Raw genomic sequence first — 22,659 nt, 5'->3', positions numbered from 1 at the left:
TGAGAAGCTGTCAGGCGTTTGAGACATCCACAAGGGACTGGAAAATACGGCACAGGACACAAAGGAGACTTGTGCCCTTATAGACCCGCAGCTGGGGCCAGAGGTATGTCCCTGGGCATCTCCAATGACACAAGACACATATAGTTAAACAGCTGAATACGTCCCCTAATGTTTGTAACTTTACCCGTTGCTATACTAAAAGCTTCTTACACTTCTGTGCTCTAATTTCACTTCCTGATCAAGCACCAGTGCAATGATTTGATTACAGTGATAGGCAGTTACCTCAGTGCTTTTGAATTTCATCAAGGTATGGATCTGCAACAATTTTTTGGAAAGAAATACTTAAATCTTATTTTTGAAAAGTGACTTAGGAACGAGAGTTTCTGAGGCACTTGCAAAAATCAAAAGAAAACATCTTCCTATAATACATCTTATGGAGCAGTATCATATTTCAGTATAAATGATATATATCTGATACTATTAAAACAGATGCCTATAGAGGCAACAGTGCTATTGGCTCTTTTGTAGGCATTTTTTTTTTGTAATTACATTTATTTTCCTTTTTCCAAGATATTTCATGTTTAAGGATGCTCTTCAGAAATATATTTCAGCAATTCAGCTTATATAAATTCATACTTGTATAAGTCAGAGAGAGAGTGTCTAAGGCTTTTGTCTTGCTCGTGATTTTTTCTGGCAGTGAGAGAATCCCTGTGTTGTAGCAGCATTGCAAAGATGGGGCTCTAATAGAGATAACTTTGTTTAACAGACTAAGTAAAAAATGTGTTCACAGATTAGAATGGAATTAAGTTAATCTTTATTCCTGGTAACTGGGTTGATACTTTTCATGTCTGCACAGCATGAGTCCTCTGCAACAAAAAGCTGCATGTTTTACTGTATCATTTCCTATTTTATTCATCCTTGTTTAGTACCTATGCTAATTATTGAGGTTTAGATGTTTAGTTTTATTACATACACACAAAAAAATACCTTTTTAATATTTGTCCTTTGAGAATGGAAAAATAGTGACTGTCAGTTTAATCAGTTGAAATTCTGGTAAGAGAAGATAGAATTTTATTATGTCATATTTATTATTCATATCTTACACTATTGTTCCTTTATAACATAGTTTTTCATGCTTTTGTTGGGTTCCAAGTGTATGCAGAAATTCCACAGATTAATTATACATAATGTACTAATAGTATACAAGCACACTTGTTACAATATCAAAAGTGGAGAGAGCAAATAATGATAAAGGCAACAGTCTACAACACTGAGCTAAAATCTGAAATCTGTGAAGGAAAACTGTGCAGATTTTCCTGAATGTCAAGTGGGTAGTATACCAGCCTCAGGCAAGCCCGTGCTTCATGGCTAGCTGTCATACAACTGTGATAATCCAACCTTCTGAACAGTGTGGAATAAGGGGGAGACATTTGCACATAGATGGACTGCTCCTGAACAATTTCCCAAATCCTTTTTATATATGCATGCATTTCTACCAGGCGTGCATGCCTTAATTTTTAGCTTTTGAGATTTTTGAAAACTCCTCCTATTACAATGGAGCTCCTTCGCATTCTCTAGCAAATAGCTTGCTTTTCCTGTGTGATTGAGCAAGTTTCTCAGTGCAGACCCAGACCATTCCACTTAACTTTGCAGCCTCCATAAACTCACCTTGAGAAAAAATTAAGGAAAACTATTATTTAGCCACTAGGTCTCATTATTTATCTACATTCTTCTCACCTTCTCAACAGAATGCAGTAATAGGTATCTTCTAAAGTCTATCTAGAATTGCAGGTAAAAAAGCCAATTAACAATATTGCTCTTTTTCTTTTTGGTACAAGTTACTTAAGTTATATGTCCTTGCTCACTGGCTAATGTTAAAGGCTGATGACAGAATTTTAAAAATGTGCATACATTATACTCCAGAGTATGAGACAATACAGCTGCTAAAGGAAAGATGCTCATTACAGTTAAAGAAAATAATTTGTGAAAATAGAGAGAGCCAAGGGTGAACTATCATAAGCACATAAGAAATTTAGGATGGCATTGGAACAAATGCCATATTCCTAAAAATTGACTTACTACTATGTGGCTAGTCATTTTGACTATGGCACTTAGCCATATATAGTCATTATTTGTTAAGCGTGGTTAAAAGATGAATTGAATCACTTCCAATTGCTTTTCAAATATTCAGTTAAGTCCCCAAATCACACAGCTTCCTGCGTTCTAGTGGTCAGCATACCAGCTAGTCAACACGTTTATCAGAAACAATATGAAGAACTTGTACTTTTAAACAGCTTTTACAAATAGAACTATATATATATATATATATATATATAAAGAAAAAAATGTAGTTTCTTTTCATTGGATATATCTATACATTACTTCAAAAGTCTTTTACCAGATGTATTTGTCATTCTTCCTCATGTGTGTTTGCTTATTTTTTTATTTGTGATGTCAGGCAGTGCCTATTCCCAGAGGACTGGACAGCCTGTGGCAAAACACTCCTATGAGAACATTGTTCTGTGTTTCTCTATGAGGAAAAAATAGAGTAATATCAAGGCTTTCTGTCAAACTCTACAAGAATGTAGGAATTTCCTTGCCTTTCATTAATCTTTTATTTCTTTAGTGATGTGTCTCAAAGGGGAACTTAGCTTCTTGATACGGAGCAAATTAAATAAAAACATCAAGAAATCCTTCAATGGATTCTGAATAAAATGAATACCTCATTTGTTCAGATGTCCTTGACAATCAGTCATTTTGTACAATTCAATTTCACTTCAAGCTGGGTTATAAAAACACTTTAAAATTCTATCTGAGAAGATTAAAAGTTTTATCAGAAAAAAAGGATGCATCATTTCATCAACTGACTTTATAATATATTAGAAACTTTGAGGAATTATTTAATGACTGTTTACAAATAATAAAAAGTGCTGTTAAAATGGATCTTTCCATGCTTGAATGTTGATTGGGAGCAGTAAAATGCCTTAATTAGTAAAAACAACAGAAAGCCTCCACAAATTTAGGAAATAGAAACCTAGGGAGTATAAAACACTTGATGTTTCATAGCACAAGGCAGTTATTTCAAGTCCACATTTTTCCTTCCAATTTTTCTTCCTTTTTTTGTCTTGTTTTTATTTTTCTTAAAAAGTTGTTAACATCAACATTATTACAGAAGAGAATTAAGTTATTCTCCATTTTATTTTTGTTACTAGTGTCTAAGTTGTTTTGCTACAGTGAAATTTCCAGAAAATGGAAAACCAGTAGCATTCCAGACACCAGAGAACACTTTCTACTGTGCTTTTTTAGAGTAAATTAGACTAACTCAACCGAGGTCACTACATCTGACCAGACATATTCTCATTTAACTGAATGAATAGCCAAGCCTTCATATTTTTTTTTAATGTCATTATAGTTCTGTAAATTGAGTTTTGTCTGCTCTAATCCTGCAGATTTTGGTGACACTTTTCATGTGATTAATAGTATTAGATAGCCATAGGTAGTATGGATATCTAAGTATTAAGGATGTTTATTCTGACTTTTATGAGAATGCGTTCTGTATGTGCTTGCTCAGCTTTACCTTTGGTATATTTTGGAAACAGTTGTTTCCCAAATCACGATGAGTTTGGAACAAGTAACAATAATTTTCCCAATGGTAGAAAATAAACATTAAAAAGACCACAATTGGATAGAAAGTTAATAAATAACGTATATAATTTAATGGAATAGAGCAAACCTAACAAGTCACAGACATAAGCCACTTGTTTCCATTAAGATGTTGGTATTCCTTAATTAACTGATAATTAGCACAAAAACATTTGCCTAAAGGTTGACCTTAATGTTTTATGAATCTGTCATTTTTCCTTTCCTTTTCCAAAAAATGCACAGATTTTTTTTTTTTCTACTTGCATTATTGGTTTTGTCTTCTGATGCATTTGTTCATGTGGGACTGAATTCTAGAAGACACAAAGGGTGTCTGGATTGTTATGGGAGCTGAAAACACTTATCCAGCTGTGATTAAATCCTATCAGGTAGTTTAGATATTCTGGCCTTGTAGTCTGTTTCTTTCTTATATGCTATATTGCAAGATCATTAACTTATACTTTTAAATATCAAGTCATATTTCTCATGTTCCAAGAGTGGCAATCTGTGCAGCTATACAAAACTGGATCGGCTGGAAACTGTTGGAACTCCTCATGATGTTCCGAGATGGGACTAGACCTTGAAAGAGTCCCTTTCCTGGGGGGAAACTCCTGCTTTCTGAAAAATAATTAGCTATGAATTGATTTTACTTTGAGCTCTGATAAGATAACTTCATTCAGGGAGTATTACTACTAAGTTGTCCCACTAGCTTGCAGGAACTTTGTCTGTCAGGAATGTAATTGTTGCTCTTTTTAAGTAGCTAAAGGAGCTTAAGATTCTAGATACATCCCCGTATCATTTTGCACTTTTTCTTCTCTTTTGCAACCATGTTCTCATTTCATTCATCCTCTTGATGATTTATGAATCTATGATTATGAAACTATTACACAAAGAATTAACTGTTCCATAGAATATGTAGAATACTGTCAAAAGCATAAAATAAACTAACTGGAAAAAGAGTACTCCTCTAAGTTCAATTCAGTAGCTGGAATGATATTACATGAAACTGCAGCTATTAAAATTTCAGACAGAAGTGTGCTGGTAATATTATAACTAATGGCGACTTAATTAAGATTTATGCAAAGTGGCAACAAAAATAATCTTTATAGTTGCAAATGGCTTCAGATTGTTAAGAATAATCATATATAACATTATATGTCCTGTCCCACGATCTTAGATATATATGCACATGTGTCTGCTTGCTTTGCACTGGTGGAATGTGACAGTGTTCAAATAAGAACAGCTTGTCAGCTTACTGATCTTGTCAACGTCGTGAAATAATTTGTTTGTGAACAGCAGGCCTTTAGATTGGGGTTAGGACTGTAGTAAGTTTATAACAAGGATGATTTGTTTCTGTTGGCTCAAAATAATGGGTATTTCAGCAGCTCTTGCTAACAGAGGAGAAACACTAATGTTAGTTTGGTCTTTATTATTGAGGAAATAATGGATGCTAATATTTGCTTGGCTATCTGAGGAGTTTCAACTGAAAGGCATTTCCCATTTAGGAAGAACTTTTCAGTTAATTAGATAACATCGAATATCAGAGTAACACCAGTTTGTGTCCTAATTGATTAGAACCGAACGAAAATTTCCTCTCTGCATGCTACAATCATTTTAACACTGTTGGTACCCGAACAGGAGAAATATTTTGTTTTCATCTCTTAGTGTGGATTGCAACAAAAATGGAACTTAATATCAGATTTGAAGTACAAATATTTATGTCATTTATTGTAGGATAAATGAGGTTCTTCAAGAACAGTGAATCTGCAATCAGCAAGGTAATTAGAAATCCTATGAAAATTAGCCCCTCCTCTCAGTACGCATTTAGGTTAATAATATTTATAGGTTTCTGAATAGCTTTTGTAAGGCCAGCTTAGATAATCCGTAGATAATTGGAAAAAAGGAATGGTCTTATAAATAAATATTGGCCAGAGATGCTTAAAAGCAGGTTTGTCAAGGATTTCTTGAGTAAACTTCAGCACACTATCTTTTTCCTTAAAAAAAAAAGAAAAGAAAGAAAGAAAATATACACACTTCCTATGCCCTCTTGAGTTCCCTCACACTCTTGTTGACTCATTCTTAGGTTTCTCATGCAAGACTGCATATGTTCTGGTATAAAGGAGTTCTCATTTTTGCTGATGTGTACGGCTACTCGCAAATATTACTCCTGTAGATAACGAATGTTAATTTGAATATTGAATATGTATGCAAATACATATGCAAATACGTATTCTTCTTTGTGATAGAATGTTGTATACAAGCTGGTCAGACCCTCATCTTTGAATGTCTAGAAGGTGAAATTTGGATCCAATGCCAGATGTGCTGTCTTTAGCAGAAGGGCTTAACTGATTAGTAAGAAGTCTGTTTAAGTGAAGTCTAAGACATGGCTCAATAAAGACTTCTCTCAGTAGGAAGGAGAGCTGACAAATTTGGTCATTGCCACTAAGTGATTTTTCAAACACATATAAACAGAAATGTCTCCAGGCCAAACAGTAAACTAGAAATTTCAGACTCTCGTTTGAAGAACTAGAGAAAATACCACTGCTCCCCTCATTGCTTGTTCTGAGCTTACCTCGTTGCCTTTGTGTCCTTATGGACCAACTTCAGCCTTCTTTACTTCGGTCATAACATACCCACTTACATTTTGAAAATGAAGTGCTCTTAGTTGTACTCTGTTTTGGTTAAGAGAGCTAGAAAGCTCTCATGAGTATGAATGACACGTTTATGAATAACTAAGATGTATTTCATGCCAGAAATCCTGTTTCTTGCAAGGTGAGGGCTACTTAGACAGAGTTCAGAGAATAAGTCCTGGAGTAGTGAAATGGGCTGGAAAAATCAAATTTAAAGTGTGAAGAGTTAAGTTGTATTTAAATGTCAGTTAAATGATTTGTTTTGGTTAAATGCACCCTTTTTTTGCATTTATACCTCCATACTTAGAAATATATAAACATCTTAGCCCTGAGTTATAAACTATAGAAGAGTTTATTCCTTTCTTCTGCTGTATTCTTTTTCCTAGGAACTAGATTACTACATATCTTTTGATACTAGGAAAGGTCTTCTTTTTCCCATTCATTGCTATGTGATAGGATTTGCTCTCTGACTAGACTATGAAAAAAATCTGTGATAATTTAGCTGGTCAGCGCATTACAGAGCAGAATTCCACATAGACATCTTTAGGGCTTTTCATGGGATAAATGTATTGGTCAAATTTGGCTAAGAGATCTCTAAGTGAAAGGAATATTGCAGATAATTATCATACAACAACCATTCTTAGAGTAAATATTTAGAGACTTAGAGCGGGTGCTGCTCCCTTGCGATAAGATTAATGGCAGGAGAGTCAATAAATTCTACTCAATGCACTGAAAAATTTCTTCTGTAGACAGGAGGTAATGATGGGTATCATCTTTACTTTTGAATCAATTTCATTTACACTGTGATTTGCACTATCATTTAAGTGTCTGCATTCTGTAGTCTTTCTTTCAAATAAATATTTATACTTAGAAATGAAGGTCTTCAAGAAAAATGCTAAATATTCATTTGTCACAAAAAGACCATGATGGACAAGCCTATTTTGCATCACAGATTATTGATAGGACATCGTGCAAGAAATGATACATGAACATCACTGCCATGGTCTCTTTGTCAAAATCTTCATATTTTTGAATAAATATTCATGCCACAGATAGTAATTCCAGTGAGATAAGAAACACATTTTCTGACCTGCAAAATTATTAAAATTTTATTACACACCAGGACAAGCCATCACTCTTCAAAACGTTTCCCAGAAATTGGCAAACACATCCGAACTTGAAAGAATTATCAATAAATTTGTGATGTATACAGACTGTAAAAGATATAGTTTAGCATTCCTACACTGTCTGATCAAGATCAGGGACATTGCCCAAAGCTCTCAGACAAATTTCCAGTAACACAGTTTGTCTCTTTTGCTAATAAATTAATGGTAAGCATAAATCTGTGCCTAATTTTTCTCCTGAATATATAGCATAGCCAATCTGTAGGTTTCATTTTCTCCCTAGCAGTCCAGTGATGTTTAATCAGAAATCTTGTGTTCTTTTCTAGCTACTGCTTTAGAAGTTTATCAGCTCCTTATGCAAGAGCATCCTCTGTAACATGTTCCATTCAAAATAAGTTTATGATCTGAGTTAAAGAGCTATAATTTAACCAGTTTGAAACAAACCCAGATCATTACTGCTGAGGTGATTTAAGGAATCATCATGAAAGCTTATTCTCTGAGAGATTCAAGAGGGTAGGAAAGGAAAAGTTAGCCTCCACAGTCCAGGCAGATGAAGTAAGAAGATATCTGTACGGACAGACCTTATTTGTCTGTTTTGTGGTAGACATTTCTTGGTAGCTTATTTTCATGTGTGGGCAAAAAGAAAAAAAAATGTTCTTGTGTGGGTAGACTCGCAACTCTTCTACACACTCCACTTGAGCTTGCCAAAGTCGTGGACTGGCAGGCAGGGGGAAGAGGCAGAGCAGTGCTGCTCAAAGAGGTCGTGACGGATATTCTGCCCGCGGCTCCTTTGGCCGCGCTTCCCCGTAGAAAGGACTGACAATCAGGCAGCAGTCCTGCGACTTTATCCCATTCTCCATTTCTCTTAGGTGGCCCAGAGGGATAATGTAAATGAGGGATAATGTAAGCTGTAGCCATGTCTGTAAATGTTTGTAATTCTATTACATCTATTTCTGTAGTATTTGAGCACCTCACAGTCAGTGTTGATCACATTATTGTGATTTAATGAATTGTGTTATCTCTGTTTCATGAAGGAAAACTAAAATGCGGACAGCAGTGTGTCTGAAGGTACATAGGACACTTTGGGTAGCAGAGATTTGAACTCAAGTCACAGATCTGCGGCCAAGTCAGTGGAACAATTTATTGAATGAAACCACTTATTAAAATTAAAATTTTTTTTTTTTTGATTTATTCTTACGTGAGTCAGAGAATATGTTATAATTGTCCTCTGATAATTTCATGGTTGTAAAAACATATCTGAAAGAAGGAATAGGGAATTATCTCTTCTATAAATATTATACTCTGTTTCTGGCTGTGTGTGACTAAAAAGCTGTTAATTTTAACAAGGTTAAGATGTGTTTAGTCCTGGGAAGTGTTCAATCATCTGAAATGATCCCTTTTTCAATAATCAGAGATAAAATAGACATGTCATTAGTGAGTCATCTCTGTTAAACTTCACCTGGCAAGGATGGACAGTAAATATACTGTCCAGCCTGGCTCTAGTTGGGCAGTAACACAGAAAACTCTCCTTCTGGTGCACATCAAGAGATCAGCAGATGTTAGGTAAGATAATTTGTCTCAGAATAAAGTTCAAATATAAGATTTACCTAAACAAAAAGGAAAAAGTGGGTTTTAACCCCCCTTTTTAATCCCCATTAGGCATTCATGATTTGATAAATTGGATTATTTTGGACCAGTGCATTTGATACCAACCACAAGTTCAGCAGTTTCTTTCTTAAATCTGCACCCTGCTGAATGGCTGAGAAGGCACAGCTTATGAAGTTGGGAGTGTTGTAAGCTAATTAATCTAAGGAAAACTGAATTGCTGGGATCGTCTCTGTGAAGCAGGGAGGTAGAAGTTTGTGAAAAGGAAGATGTTTTCGTGGAAAGGGGAGGCACGGAAGCATGAGATTAGCTCACTGTCCAACTACAGTGCTCAGACCAAGTAATCTCTGTGATTTGGTATCAATTTCAAAATCTTATATTATGTTTTTATTCTGTGCTGATCACTTTTATGTTTCAGGTCTATTAACTGGAAATAAAAAATGACTGGAGGAATTCTTTATGGCTTTAACCAAATGTCTGGAAGAGAGTCTTGTATATAAGTTTGAGAGAGATTGATTCTAATGTACCTGGCTCAAGGCCTACATATTTCCCAAAAGTTCAGGTTTCTTTTAACACCTGATGCAAATGAATACAATTATTGATGAAAGTACAGATTATGGTTATGTTACTATTACTGGCTCATAGTGACCAAAACAGAAACTGGGAAAGATAATGAGTCTGGAGATACAGTAGCTATGGCAAATAAATTATAGTAAAATTTAGGAAGCTAAGGCCTTGATAATTCCCTTGATGCCTATGCAAATGTAATAGCCACATAGGTCTCCAAGATAATGAATAATAAAGATGAAAAATGTCCCTTTGCTATAATAGACTTTTGTTTCCTAATTTCTTTCACAAGGAACATTGGTATCATAGAGACCCCAAGCAATTGCTCAGTAATTTTTCTACGTCTTTCTGCCAGTTGCCACAGGCATGTCACTTGCTAATATAACAATAGCCCAGAAGAACAGGACACGGAACAAATCATTAGCATATCAGCATTTCATTAGGAATATAAAATGATGACTTGACTTGCAATGAGCATTTGATATTGGTGCGGATTGCATCTACTAATGGGAGTTAATGGGAGTTTAAAATATAAGATTTGAAAGATAATTTGTCCAACAAATGTGTTCATAAGCACTGTACAATTTGAAAGGGAAGAATAATTTAATTATATTCTGATATGCATTTTTTCAGGGTTAAAAAAGCAAATGTTTAATAGTATATGACAATTCAAAAAATCAATTTGCAGTAATAAAGTTGTATGCTAAGGCATAAAAAACTTTTAAACTCATAAAATCATTAAACCTTTCAGACAGTCTGCACAATCAAAATATAAAGTTTAAAAAGAACATCTAAGGGACAGAAGGCTGCATCATAAAAGCTAAATGAATTATCAGCAGGGTTCATTACAGTGGAATTTAGGGAGTTTCCCATAACAAGATTTAAGTTCTCATAATTGCACTTCCAGTAGAAGAAATTTTAGAGTAAATACTGATGTTATAAATACTAACAAATCACAAAGGCCAAACTCACACAGTGGTTCTAGAGGAAGGGGGATGTGTACTTTATCCCTCAGTCCTAGAGGAATAGCAGGTAGAAACACAATGGCTTTTCTAAAAAAATATAAAAATAAAATAAAAAAAGATTCCTACAAGCATCCAAGGAGCCACAGACCAGCAAGTCTGACTTCTATATCAAGCATTTTGATAGAAAATGCAAGGAAAAGTGTGATTTTATTTTTCATGTAACCATATAGTAGTCTTACTGTATTAGTATACATTATTAAAATGGCTTTTACAGAGAGGAATCATGTCCTCATTTTTGTACAACTTTGCCGAAGAGTCAGAGCGAATAAGGATAAGGGTGGTCTAGGTAGCACAATGTACTTTAATTTCAAAAAGCTCTGGACGAAGTCATTCATCAAAGGCTGCAAAGAAATTCAATTCTCAGAGAGGATCAAGTGTAGTCCTATTCTGAATAAACAATGGATACAAAATTCAACCTTTTATAGAAGTGCATGATCAGTTTTCAGAATAAAGGGACATTATTAGTGAAGAAACAGAAAAGTTTTTCACCATTCAACACACAAATAATCTGTAAAGGAAGTGAACGCTGAAGAAGAGAAGCTTGTTGATACAAATTTTTTCATGGCAGTTAAAACTAATCATTAAGAGCTGCAAAAGGATGTCATGATACTAGAGGGGTTTGTGATAATGACATCCAGTATCAAATTATGTAATAGCTAAACTTATAAATATAAAGCTTTAGTAGTATCAGCAATCAATAAAGAGATCATGGCACCGTTGTGGATAGATATCAGCTCATTGATCAGCAGTGCAAAAAGCCAAGTAGAGTGGAATGGTCAGAAAAATAATAGAGAAAAAAGACACAAAACTCACCACCACCAACAGTAACCAAAAAAAAAAAAAAAAAGAGATAGAAAGATCCATGATTTCAGTATCGCCCTGCTGTTCTCATATTCCCATCTCAAAAAGACATAATAGAATGTGAAACAATACAACAGAGGCATTAAGAATGATCTTGAGTTATTAAAGTTTCTGGGGGAGGAAGAATTAATAGTCTGTGATTTTTCTGTCTGTAAAAGACAGAGCCAACAGGGGATATGACAGATGTCTTATAAAATGATGGGTGACTCTATTGAGATGAATCAGAAACTGATATTCATAATCAATCACACACACACACACACACACACACACACAAAGAAAAGAAAAGAAAAAAGAAAAGAAAAGAAAAGAAAAGAAAAGAAAAGAAAAGAAAAGAAAAGAAAAGAAAAGAAAAGAAAAGAAAAGAAAAGAAAAGAAAAGAAAGCAGTAAAGGAAATCATCAGGTAGAAGTTTGGTTTATAACTTCTACCAAGAATGTAACTTCTACTAACAATACTTTTTCACAAGACGTTTAAGTTACGAAATTTACTGACAGAGTATGAGCCAGTGTGGACATTTTTACTGTGGATTAAGTTATGAATGACCTTAATCTGGGATAGAAAAAAATTCAATTAGGTAGAATTGAGTTGGTGTCCTTACCCACTTTGAATACTCAGGATAAATTTGATAATTTCCTTTTTTTCTGCAAAAAAACCTTTCTGATCTTTAATGATAGAACTAGTCTAGGCTTTGGCTTTGCTTTTCATACAAGGGGTAGTGTTTCTCCAAGGTTTCATAAAACAGTCAAAGTAATGATTTAATGATGATTTTGAGGGAAAATGGGTCACTATTGCTACTATCTTTAATACTTGCCAAATTATTTTTTTTTTAAGCAATTCAGTGCTACTTATAAAGCCAGGTTATTTATGGAATTACATTGTCTGGATTAGAAGTATTTTATGCTTTCTCCTTTTGTTGTCATTTGATTCATAAATCAAGCACATTTAGATTTTCTGTCTAACCTAAACTCCTAAGGACATATTTAAATGAATAGATTTTTAATCATGAATTTGCAATCTCATTTGGAAGGAATATTTCTTTTTTTTTCTTTTTTTTTTTTTTTTTTCTTTTTTTTTTTTTTTGGTCTCTCTGAAAAGGAGAGCAGACCAAAACCAAACAAAAACCAAAACAGGAATATATGGTTTACCATTTGAGGAATCAATATATATGTGTGTGTGTATGTATGTATGTACATGTGGGTTATTTTTCCTGCTCGTTCATGGCAACTAGTCTTCTCTCACCTGCAGATCTTATATTTCTTTGCTTTCGTGTTCATCATTTTGTTTCTTTCCTTTTTTTCTTCTTGCTAAGTTGTCTCATTTTTTCTTTCTTATTCCTATTTTCTTGCACTAGAATTCTTTGGAGCCTCTTGTATGATATTAATAGATTTAGACTGGACTTATTTTGCTGCTGCTATCTGCTTATTATGTCCAAAAATCACATTTTATTCAATTTTTCTCATCCAAAAATCTGAATAATTCTTACTTTGCTTAATATAGGTTTTAATTCCTAGGTATCACCTACCCCCAAAGCCCATACTCTGTGTGACTGAACACAGCTGTTAGAGTCATGTTCTCCTCCTGTCATTCTGACTATGACATTTCCTCTTTTTAAGTCATATCGAATACAAACTTCTCACCTCACCTTACATAATCTCTCTCCCTTCACTGCTCATTTCTCATTTCCTAAAGTCTTGAAATACTCTAAAGCTGTCAGTCACTCCACAAAAAATTGCAGATAACTCTGTTAATGTCAATGGTTATATTTTTGACATCCCTGAATGGTGTTATAGTTGTGTTTAACAGTGCTGAGCATGTTGTCTTGATTAATAAGTGATATTCTAAATTAAAAAGGCCATTGAAAAGAAAATATCTGAACTCTGCACATGCACACCTGTGTGCCTGTGTCTGTGTACACAAATGCCTTTGCAACATTTGACTTTTTCTTGCTGATTCTGGAAGGTCTCAATTGCACGCAACATGATATGTTGATTTATATGTCACAGTTGTCACTACACTGGTAAACAAAGTTTAGGTCTATGAAATATCTCATCCTTCTAAAACTGATTGCCTACTTTAATCTTTCAAACCATAAACATTAACCTATGATTGAGAAAATAAATCCTTTTTTTAAATTTGCTGTTGTGCTGCTGGTAACCCTAAAGAGCATTTTAGAATATGTATAGGACCTAAGCAGAGCATATTGCATTAAATGAGGCTATTTTTATCAATTACCAGCTTTGCTGCTGTGTAGGTTCAAAAAGCAAGCCGCAGGGTTTCTCTGTGGTAATCTCAGCATATGGAAAATTGGTGATATTTCATATAAATATTCTTTATTTTCCAGGTGTGATGGGAGAATATGAACCAAAAATTGAAGTCCATTTTCCCTACACAGTTACAGCTGCTCGAGGAACTACTGTTAAGATGGAGTGTTTTGCACTTGGCAAGTAAGTAGAGTTTCTTTCATAATTAGACAGCACTGTTCATTAAGATGTGGCAGGCATAATCTGGGGTCTCATTACCTTGCTGGATTTCATTTTAACAGACAGTCCTTACTGCACACACAAAGTAACCATTTGACTAAGGAACCAATTATGAATTCCCTGCCCAGCCATTTCTGTGGATAGTAATTCATGTAAGTTAAAATACTCTTTGTCAGAATGAAAATAACATTCTTACAAACAAAAATGTTTTTATTAAAGTCTTCTGTTTATCAGACTCACCTATTTATTCACTGTGATAGTGCAAATCAGTAAATTCCACATTTTTTTCTGCCACATTATCTAAGTTGGAGTATAAACAAAATAGCTTTTTTTCCCTAATACATAGTTTATGTATTAAGAGAGCAGTAAAATGTTCTATGTCTTAATACACTTTGTGGCAATGGCAATTACCTATTTTGTACCTGAGCTACTAGGACTCCTGGATATTAGGATATTTCCTCATTACCTGAGAGAGATTTTGTTTTGGGTTTGGGGATTTTTTCTTCTTCATTTTCATAGTCATTTTGACCTTCACGTGTGACTGGATTTTTTTGTTCAGCAATTTCTCTTAATAATTCCTATTTACTGGCTGGACAAGATTTGTCTGAGTCTTTTGTTTCCCTTGTTGCCTATTTCTCCTGACAATCTACAATTGTTTAGCTAAGATCGGATACCTTCAATGACCAGGTCAACAGAGAATATTCATAAATAATTTTAGAGGAATTCTGGCAATGTTTTCTAATTTTATCTATTTATGCCCATTGAAGTTGAAGGAGAGACCAGACACAGTCTAATCAGTCCAAACAAAGTGTTGGAGACCACAGACCCCAGGGAGGGAGAAATCAGGAGAATGGATTTTGCAAATTCATTCCTCAGTTCCGTTGTTTGGAAAGCAAATAGGAAAGGAGAAATTCCATACGGTAAAATATAAGCTTTATGTTTTATATAGTAAGGATAAGGAAAGAGGTACCTGAGAGGGGATAGAAAAGCAACAACTAGAAGCACCATTCCCTAAAATGCTGAAAAATATGAGGAAAGAGCTGTTTGGTAAAGGTTGGAGGCTCCAGGCTCTCTTCTGTCAGCAATGCTAAACTACTTTTCTGCCAGGTCAAGAGTTGGCAATGAGACCCTTTTAGTCTCTTGGCGATGGCTGAAACAGTAACCAGCATGTTTCAAGTTTTTTCCTCATTTTTCTGGAATTAAATTGCAACTGCTGACAGATTCCAAGCCTACTGTCATTTTCGCCGTGAAGAGGAGGCATGGCAAACGTCGTCTTTTGCATCGATCACTGACAGGCAAGAAAGGCAGCTACAAATGCTCTCTATCATCAGCACCTTGAGATTTACTAAACCCTCTCAAAAAGTCAGTCAGTATTCAAACAGCCACACAAGTGAGACTAAGTTTGACAGCAAAAGCTTCAATTATTTCCATGTTCGTATTTGATGTTAACCTCTAACAAACAAAAAAATACTCCAAAACATCTGAACTATCAAGGAAATTAAGGTTATCTAATAAGTTGACCCCATTTGCTGCTAGTGTAATGACCAACTATTTTTACCATACGCGTTCTTTATCTTCTTTTCACAGCCGTTAATGCACAATCAAATCAGCTGAGTTGAAATTACTTTCAACTAGATATGGTAATAATTACATGAATGACATTTCAGGCCTCATTTGAAACCTGGCGGCTGAGGTGGGAGGTAGAAAGGCAAGAGATTTCCTATTCTTTTTCATTTTTGCCCCTATTTCTCACTCCTTACACCTTTTCCAGATATTTTCTTGTTACACTGCAATGAGTCCACATTTTAAAACGGAATCTGAAACTAACTAGTTCTTTCTTTATTTGGCATTTTGAGATTTTGGTTTTTTGCATTCCTAGTGTAAATGAAACACAAATTATTACAGTTTCGAAACCCGTGTGCCGCTATTTTCCTCGTGCTCTAATACAGCCACCTGACGCAGTCGCTCCTCTACCCGCTGTAATTATGAGAATGACAGAGATTCTGCAGAGAATTCCATTAGCTGGAATTTGGCAAACACTCCAGGAAAAGCCTAGTCTTTAGTTACAGATTTATGATTTATTGATAGTGTTTATTTAGAACTGCCAGTTACTACATCTGCAGGAATTAAAAATAAATAAACTGGAGCTGAACACCTTTTGTCTCCAAACTAAAATCAAATTACTCAATTGCTTGACAGGCAGAAATCTCCTGAAAAGGAATTTATTCTAACCCAAACAGTATGTAGCTGATCCAGTTACAAGTGGAACTATTATGTTACTGACGTCACTTTTAAATAGACTTTGCTGATACTAAAGAATTCAAAATAAGACAGGAGGGAAATGTTTCAAAATGATGTTGTTTGTATTAGACAGTGTTACTGATATTGGGCAACAGTCATTGGCTAAGAAATCACTGTACAGGTCCATGATCAGTTATTGAGGTGTAGCAGAAGACTTGACAGGCAGACAGAGGAGCTAGAAATAAAATTGACTGTAATATATATATATCAGTGTGTATTTTGCAATTAGAGATCTATGATTTGTGGTGTGTATTTATGCTGGCTCACTTTTACTGAAAGGTTGTTTTTACTGCCATATTTACTGTCATATCCCCACAACAACTTTATGTTTTGATTACCTCTGCATTTCATATATATTTGCATGTGTAGCATTCAGCTGCGTTTTTTGCCACCCATATCATTATGTCATTTCAATTAGGAGCACTTAAAACTTTTTGTTTTCTGATATGCCAGAGAACCATATTTTTTGGAAGAAAAAAAAAGTCAGAAAAGACTTTCAAGATCTGTCCAAAATTAACATTAAGCATACATTATATATATATATATATATATATATATATATATATATATATATAAATTTGGAAAGGGTCTGTGTGGAATATTATTGAATGGAAAAATTCAAAACATCTGCAAATTTCTTTTCTCTAATCGGTAGGTCATTAATATTTTCTTTCAGTTAACACCGTTTTCACTGTTTGTGCCAGGTAGCCATTCTTATTTAGAAAGGCAAGCTAATTTTTGGTATAACAAATAAATATGCTCATTGATAATCAGGGAATTGCTTATTGCCCAAATTATCCTGGTTCTCTAACAAGATCATCACTCTAATATCATTTATTATTATATAAATGAGCAAGACAAATCATGGCCTTATTCTGTGTGTAGGCTATAGTAAAGAAGCTATGACTTTCCCAGCTGACATACTTGTATGGATTACAGTATTCCTGACATTTCCTGCTCCATTAATGCAATTTCTCTTGCACTGCTTGCTGTCATAAGGTGCTGCCTTTTGCAATTTCTCTCAAATAATGCTAAATTCACGTGCAAGATAGTAGTCGATTAATTCTTTCATTTATTTTTCATGTACTTTTTCAAAGAGAAGAATTCTATTGACTTCATTTTGCTCTCCATTAAAAATACGAAAATCATGGTGCTTATAGGTAAAATGGCTTTAATTTGTGTCCCCACCATATGCCATATTCAGTAATGAAGTTCTTCCAGTAACTGCACTCAGCTAGAGTATTCTTAACTTTAACATTTCCTGACTTTGGAAGTATATTTATCTCATAAATGCCTTTAATGCTATGATTTTGACATAAGACTTAAAAGCAGGAGTAGATGGAAATGAATGTTTTTAAAGAGCCTCAAAAAGAATAAGTTTTCATAGTTCAAACAATGACAAAGGACTGTTTGTCCAAGCTGCCGTGAAGTGCTGTAAATTACACCCTTCTTGAATGAGCATAGTCTCCAGAGGGAAGAAGCACAATAAAAAGCAATATATAGCCAGTAATATATAGCTTCTTTATTCCTTTTTCTTAATGTATTTTTTTTGCATATAGCCCTAGGTTGGTTTCTATTTTTTTATTGAAATAATCCTTCTACTGTTGCTCTCTCCCACACATTTTTTAATGCTAAATTGTATGTAATGCACTCACCTTGTGTCACTCTCATACTTCAACCTTTTTCTCACTGCATTTTTGGCCATGCATCACACCATGCAACTACTTCTATTTTATTCTCAATATAAACCTCATATTTCATTACTTTGTCCAGCCAGAAATATATATATGTTTTTTCTTATGAAAACATATATATATGTTATTCTTATTTATATGTGCTAGCAGCCAATTTTGAGTGGGTAATTATATTTTTTTGCTCATTCAAACAAATTGGAAGATGTGGGCTACACTGGGTCACCAAATGTTGTCAGTCTGAATACCAAGGTTAAGACTGGTATACATATTGCTTTTAATACAGGATCTTTGGGCCATATAGATCCTCTAAAAGATTACTCTACTGAAAAAAATGTAGTTTTATGCATCCTTTTTTTCATTATAGTTGTTTTCTTTAATCACATAGATCTGCAGATACATTTTAATCAAAAGAATCAATATACAAGAGTGCTGACAGACAATCTTTCTTATATTCCATGTGCTTGTATTTTCTGCATATTGGAGAGATTGTTTTATAATAATGTTATTATTGTATAATGGAAATATTTTATACAGTATATCAATATTCTCTGTAAATACCAGATTAGGTCACTTTAGTAATGTCAAGACCATATTTTTATTGTGAAACAGTCTTACTTAAAGATAAGAATAAAATAGAGAAATTGACTTCTATTTTTAATGAATTATAGTGAGATTATTATGATAGAAATGTTGTTCATTTTGTTAGAGTTAATGTTGCTTAAATAATTCCATTGTAAACTCTATTTTGAAGATATTTATAGTTCAGTCATAAATATTCATTGCATTTGTAACATGGGCTACAAGAACTTAGCTGATGGTTCACTTTCAAATCTTGCTTTCTAAATGAAATAAAATAAAAAAGAAGGTGAAATTACATATTTAAATCACACGAGTGAATGAAGTTAAATGACCTAGAGTCTGAAAAATGTTCTAAAATGTTCTCTTGAAATAATAAATTATTTGAATCAGTTCTGGTTAGTAAATGACTTACATTTGTAAATCCATGAAATATAGGATTTTATATTATCCTCTTGACGTTTTTCTGTTTTAACAGAGATTTCTAATTGTTATTCAAAGTTTTATTAAAAATACAATCATGTATTTTATGTCAGGATCAATATTTTCCTTACAGACTATATAGATGTACTTACTGTAGCTTTTATAATATGTAAAGAAAGGCAAAAACTATTCAGGTAAATAAATAAGATATCTAAGCAAAGGTCAGGGAGACTGTCTACCCAAGCTTAGAAAAATTTGCATAACAAAAATTGGACTAGAGCAAAGCCTAAGTATAGTGTCTTGGTGGCCATGAAATATCTGAAGGAGAGAGGTTATTTTTGTTTGAATCTCTCATTAAGACAATAGCAGAGCAGAATGGCTATAGAGAAGGTTTCTAATTATTGTAAATCTTTTTGTACCTGTAAAGAGATGGACTTTGAAAGCCCTCATGTTAAATGAATTGTGAAGTCTGGTCAACATTTGGCAAATAGCATAACTGAAATGAAGAGGAGAGTAATTTCAAAAAAGAAGGAATGTCAAAGACATTTTAGAAGTACATCTTTGGTCAAAACTCCTGTGAAAGTTTCATAGTTCAATATTCCTTGTTCTTGTTTTTCTTCCTCTGAACTTTAGGTATATCTGTCCTTCCAGACACACAAATTCAGACAATCACCCTAAAGTAATGAGTAATAGATTCAGGTTGCACATTTCTCTAGCTAACATCCTCATTTTTCTGTCTGGTATCTCAAAAGAAGCTTCCAGTATTTTTCCCATATCATTTCTTAATTGCATAAATTGGATAAAACATAACCCTGCCTGCTATTCAAATTTGAAAAAAATATGTCTTTTCCTTTCAGTCTAACAGTTAAACTGTGCTCCAGGCCTTTCAGCACTGAGTCCGACTTTCATCCCTCTGTTGTCCCATCCTGACAAATCCAGCATTACCTTGGCTATATCATCCATATTGTTTCAGAAACGATACTCATGTGTTTTTTGTGGACAGCTGCAATCGATGTGGGTTCAGACAGATAAGATCGTCCCAAAACCTGACTACCTCTCAGTAATCCTAAGTCAAAAAGGTCTCATGAAAATTTCTATTCCAAGATCACCTCTTTTCTGACATAAGCCTCCTTAATAGAAATCTGTGTTGCTCACTCCTGCCCCGGCCCTGGTGTTATGCCAAGGAGCAGCAGAACCAATGCACAAGCACAGTTTAAAACACACTCACAGCTAACTTCTGTTAATCATGTTACCCCGAATCCCAAGGGCAACAGGATGAGTCAAGGCGGCAGGCTGCTGAATATGAGGGGAACAGAACTTGGATGTATAAACGATACTAACATCTGCGGTATAAAATGAGTTTCACTCTTTTAGAGGCAACTAAAGTAGTTCTTTTGACCATTTCTTTGGGGTATGCCAGAAGATCTTTGCAGTTTGGTGCGGTCAGAGATACAGGTCAGAAATACTGTCTGAAGTAGCATGACTATTCAGCACCAGCAGCTCCTCCTCCTTAGGCATTATATTTTGGAGATGATTTAAGTTTCTGTACTTTCAAATGAACATGCTTGCCTATGCCCCCAGTAACGGTGACATACAGATACACCTGAGGTATTACAAATAATCTGATTCTATATTCAGGATATTCAGTGCACATTAAAAGCTGTCATTTCCACTGATTTCCTTGTGCTAGTAGTGCATACATTCTTATTCTCTGCATTGGTACTGCTGGCCAAAACGAAATAAGAAAGGACATGATGAATTATTGCATTGAGTTTTTGATTGATGAATGAAGGATGGACAGTTGAGGAATTCTAAATAGATTTTAAACAGCTTTCAGGCAAAAAGAAAGCTAATTTTGACTTGTCTGAACATTAAAATTACATGTCAAGATCCCATAGAGCAAATCATTCTAGATTCTGTAGATCCAGTTCCTTGCTGAAAGCAAGGATTCATATAGTCAGTGTTTTACCTACATACAGGAGAATTGTCATGAGAAACAAAGAAACAAATGGAGCCAGTGTGCTGAAATTTTAGCAGCTTACGTGTTAAGGAAATTGCAGTGTAGAAGTCACAGGTAGTAATTTGCCTTCACCCCCAAAAATGGTTCTTATTATGATATTCCGCTTTTTATCTACAGATGTCAGAGCTTTTAAATGGCTGTATTATTATATCCTCTTTTTAAAACAGGCAAACTCTGGTATAGGGGATTAAAATAGAATGACTTGCAAAGATCAATCTTCAGTTTAAAGACAAAAACTGGTATAGGAATAGATGTTTTCCAAATCCCGTAGCACAGAAAATAATGATCATTTATATCTCTCCCCACTGCTTCTCACTTTAGGAAAAAGATCTTGTTAATTCTATCAGATACCAAACCTAGATGCTGTGGAAGCTATTCTTCAGGTTCACTGAAAACAGGATAATCCCAAGAGGGAAATGAAAAAGCTCAACTGGATTTGTCAGTTGTATACATATGGATGTCTATTCCCCTGGAAATACACTTCCAATGAGAAGAAGGAACTGTTCTGAATGTGAACATGGCATCTTCCAGCTCACCTTATTTATGTAAGAAAGGAATAGGTCCAGGATTTTGTTTCCTTTGATGGCCATAGTACATATTGCTTATGTTAAATAAATCCTTCTAAGACTTTCATCCACTTTAAAGTTCATTTTCAGTTCATATTGAATAAGAATCTATGTCATACCGTGCAAGAGCAGGATTGGCTGTTGTCGCTATTTTTCAGGCTGGATTGATTTCTACCTTTCTTTGAGTAGATTTTTTTTTCTTTAAGCCTTTATAATGATGTTATAAACATTTCAATCATTCATAGCAGTGTAGTAAATAGATTCTTTGGCAAATCTCATGGTAGATCTCCCAGGCCTCCTTCTGCCTTGCTTTGAATAAACACTCCAACTGCAACATACTTATATATGGAAATGTATAGTTAGTGTCTTTTGACATATGGCATACAAAAAATGGAAAAAATCAGTCCTACCATAAAGCAAGTTCTCATCAGTAGGACTTTATTCTCAAAGAAGCAATATCACCAGTCTATTTCCTTTATGACTATAAAAGAAAACCTACATTATCTAAAAGATTGTTCAGTAATATACACAGCTTTGCTTTAGTTTAAAGATGCTAGAGGTATTTTTGCAGACTCTTGCTTAAAACTTTTGCACAGAGGGACTTTTGAATTGAGGTCAAGGAGGAACAGGAAAGCTCATGATACAGAAATCTATCTCCTTTTATTTGTACTGCAAACCTATTATTCAGAATGATATGTGCAGTCTTTTCATTAGAGTCAGTAGTTGAGAGGATTAGAATAAAGAAAATCCTGACAATTATCAATAGTAATTCTTCAAGTTAACTGTTATAACATGTCTCTTCAGGATTTCCCAGAAAGAAATAACTGCATATAAAGTATCACAGTACAAAAGATTTGAATCCAGCACTTCCAGAAGTCATTACACTCTGTTGCCAACTTGTAGATTTAAAACTGTCCCAGACACACCAGATTTACGCATATAGATCATGTGTGTCATGAGTCGTGGTAGATCTGTTGTTTCTTGGAAGTGTTGGATCCCTCATTGTAGCTACCCCTCTAGCATTGACCTGGACAGTGTAGAGTCGAGCTGTAGAGTAGAGTAAAGTTAGTAATTCTGAACTAATGTGCCAACTACAGAAATTCTGCCCGGCCAAAGTTTGGGACACAGAAAAAATACATCATCAAG

The 22,659-nt window shown here is 34.4% G+C and overlaps 1 protein-coding gene across 1 annotated transcript in view; it reads left to right on the top strand.

The window, feature by feature from the left end:
- The window catches only part of CNTN5 (contactin 5), a 660,492-nt gene that overhangs the window by 482,097 nt on the left and 155,736 nt on the right, over window positions 1-22,659 (top strand). The window contains exon 10 of the mRNA XM_062567302.1: window positions 13,795-13,897. Coding sequence (XP_062423286.1) covers window positions 13,795-13,897 — 103 coding nt within the window. The remainder of the gene's footprint in view (window positions 1-13,794; window positions 13,898-22,659) is intronic.

Source organism: Rhea pennata, chromosome 1, assembly GCF_028389875.1.
Source record: "Rhea pennata isolate bPtePen1 chromosome 1, bPtePen1.pri, whole genome shotgun sequence".
Classification (NCBI taxonomy): domain Eukaryota; kingdom Metazoa; phylum Chordata; class Aves; order Rheiformes; family Rheidae; genus Rhea; species Rhea pennata.
This window is presented reverse-complemented; position numbering and strand designations above follow the sequence as displayed.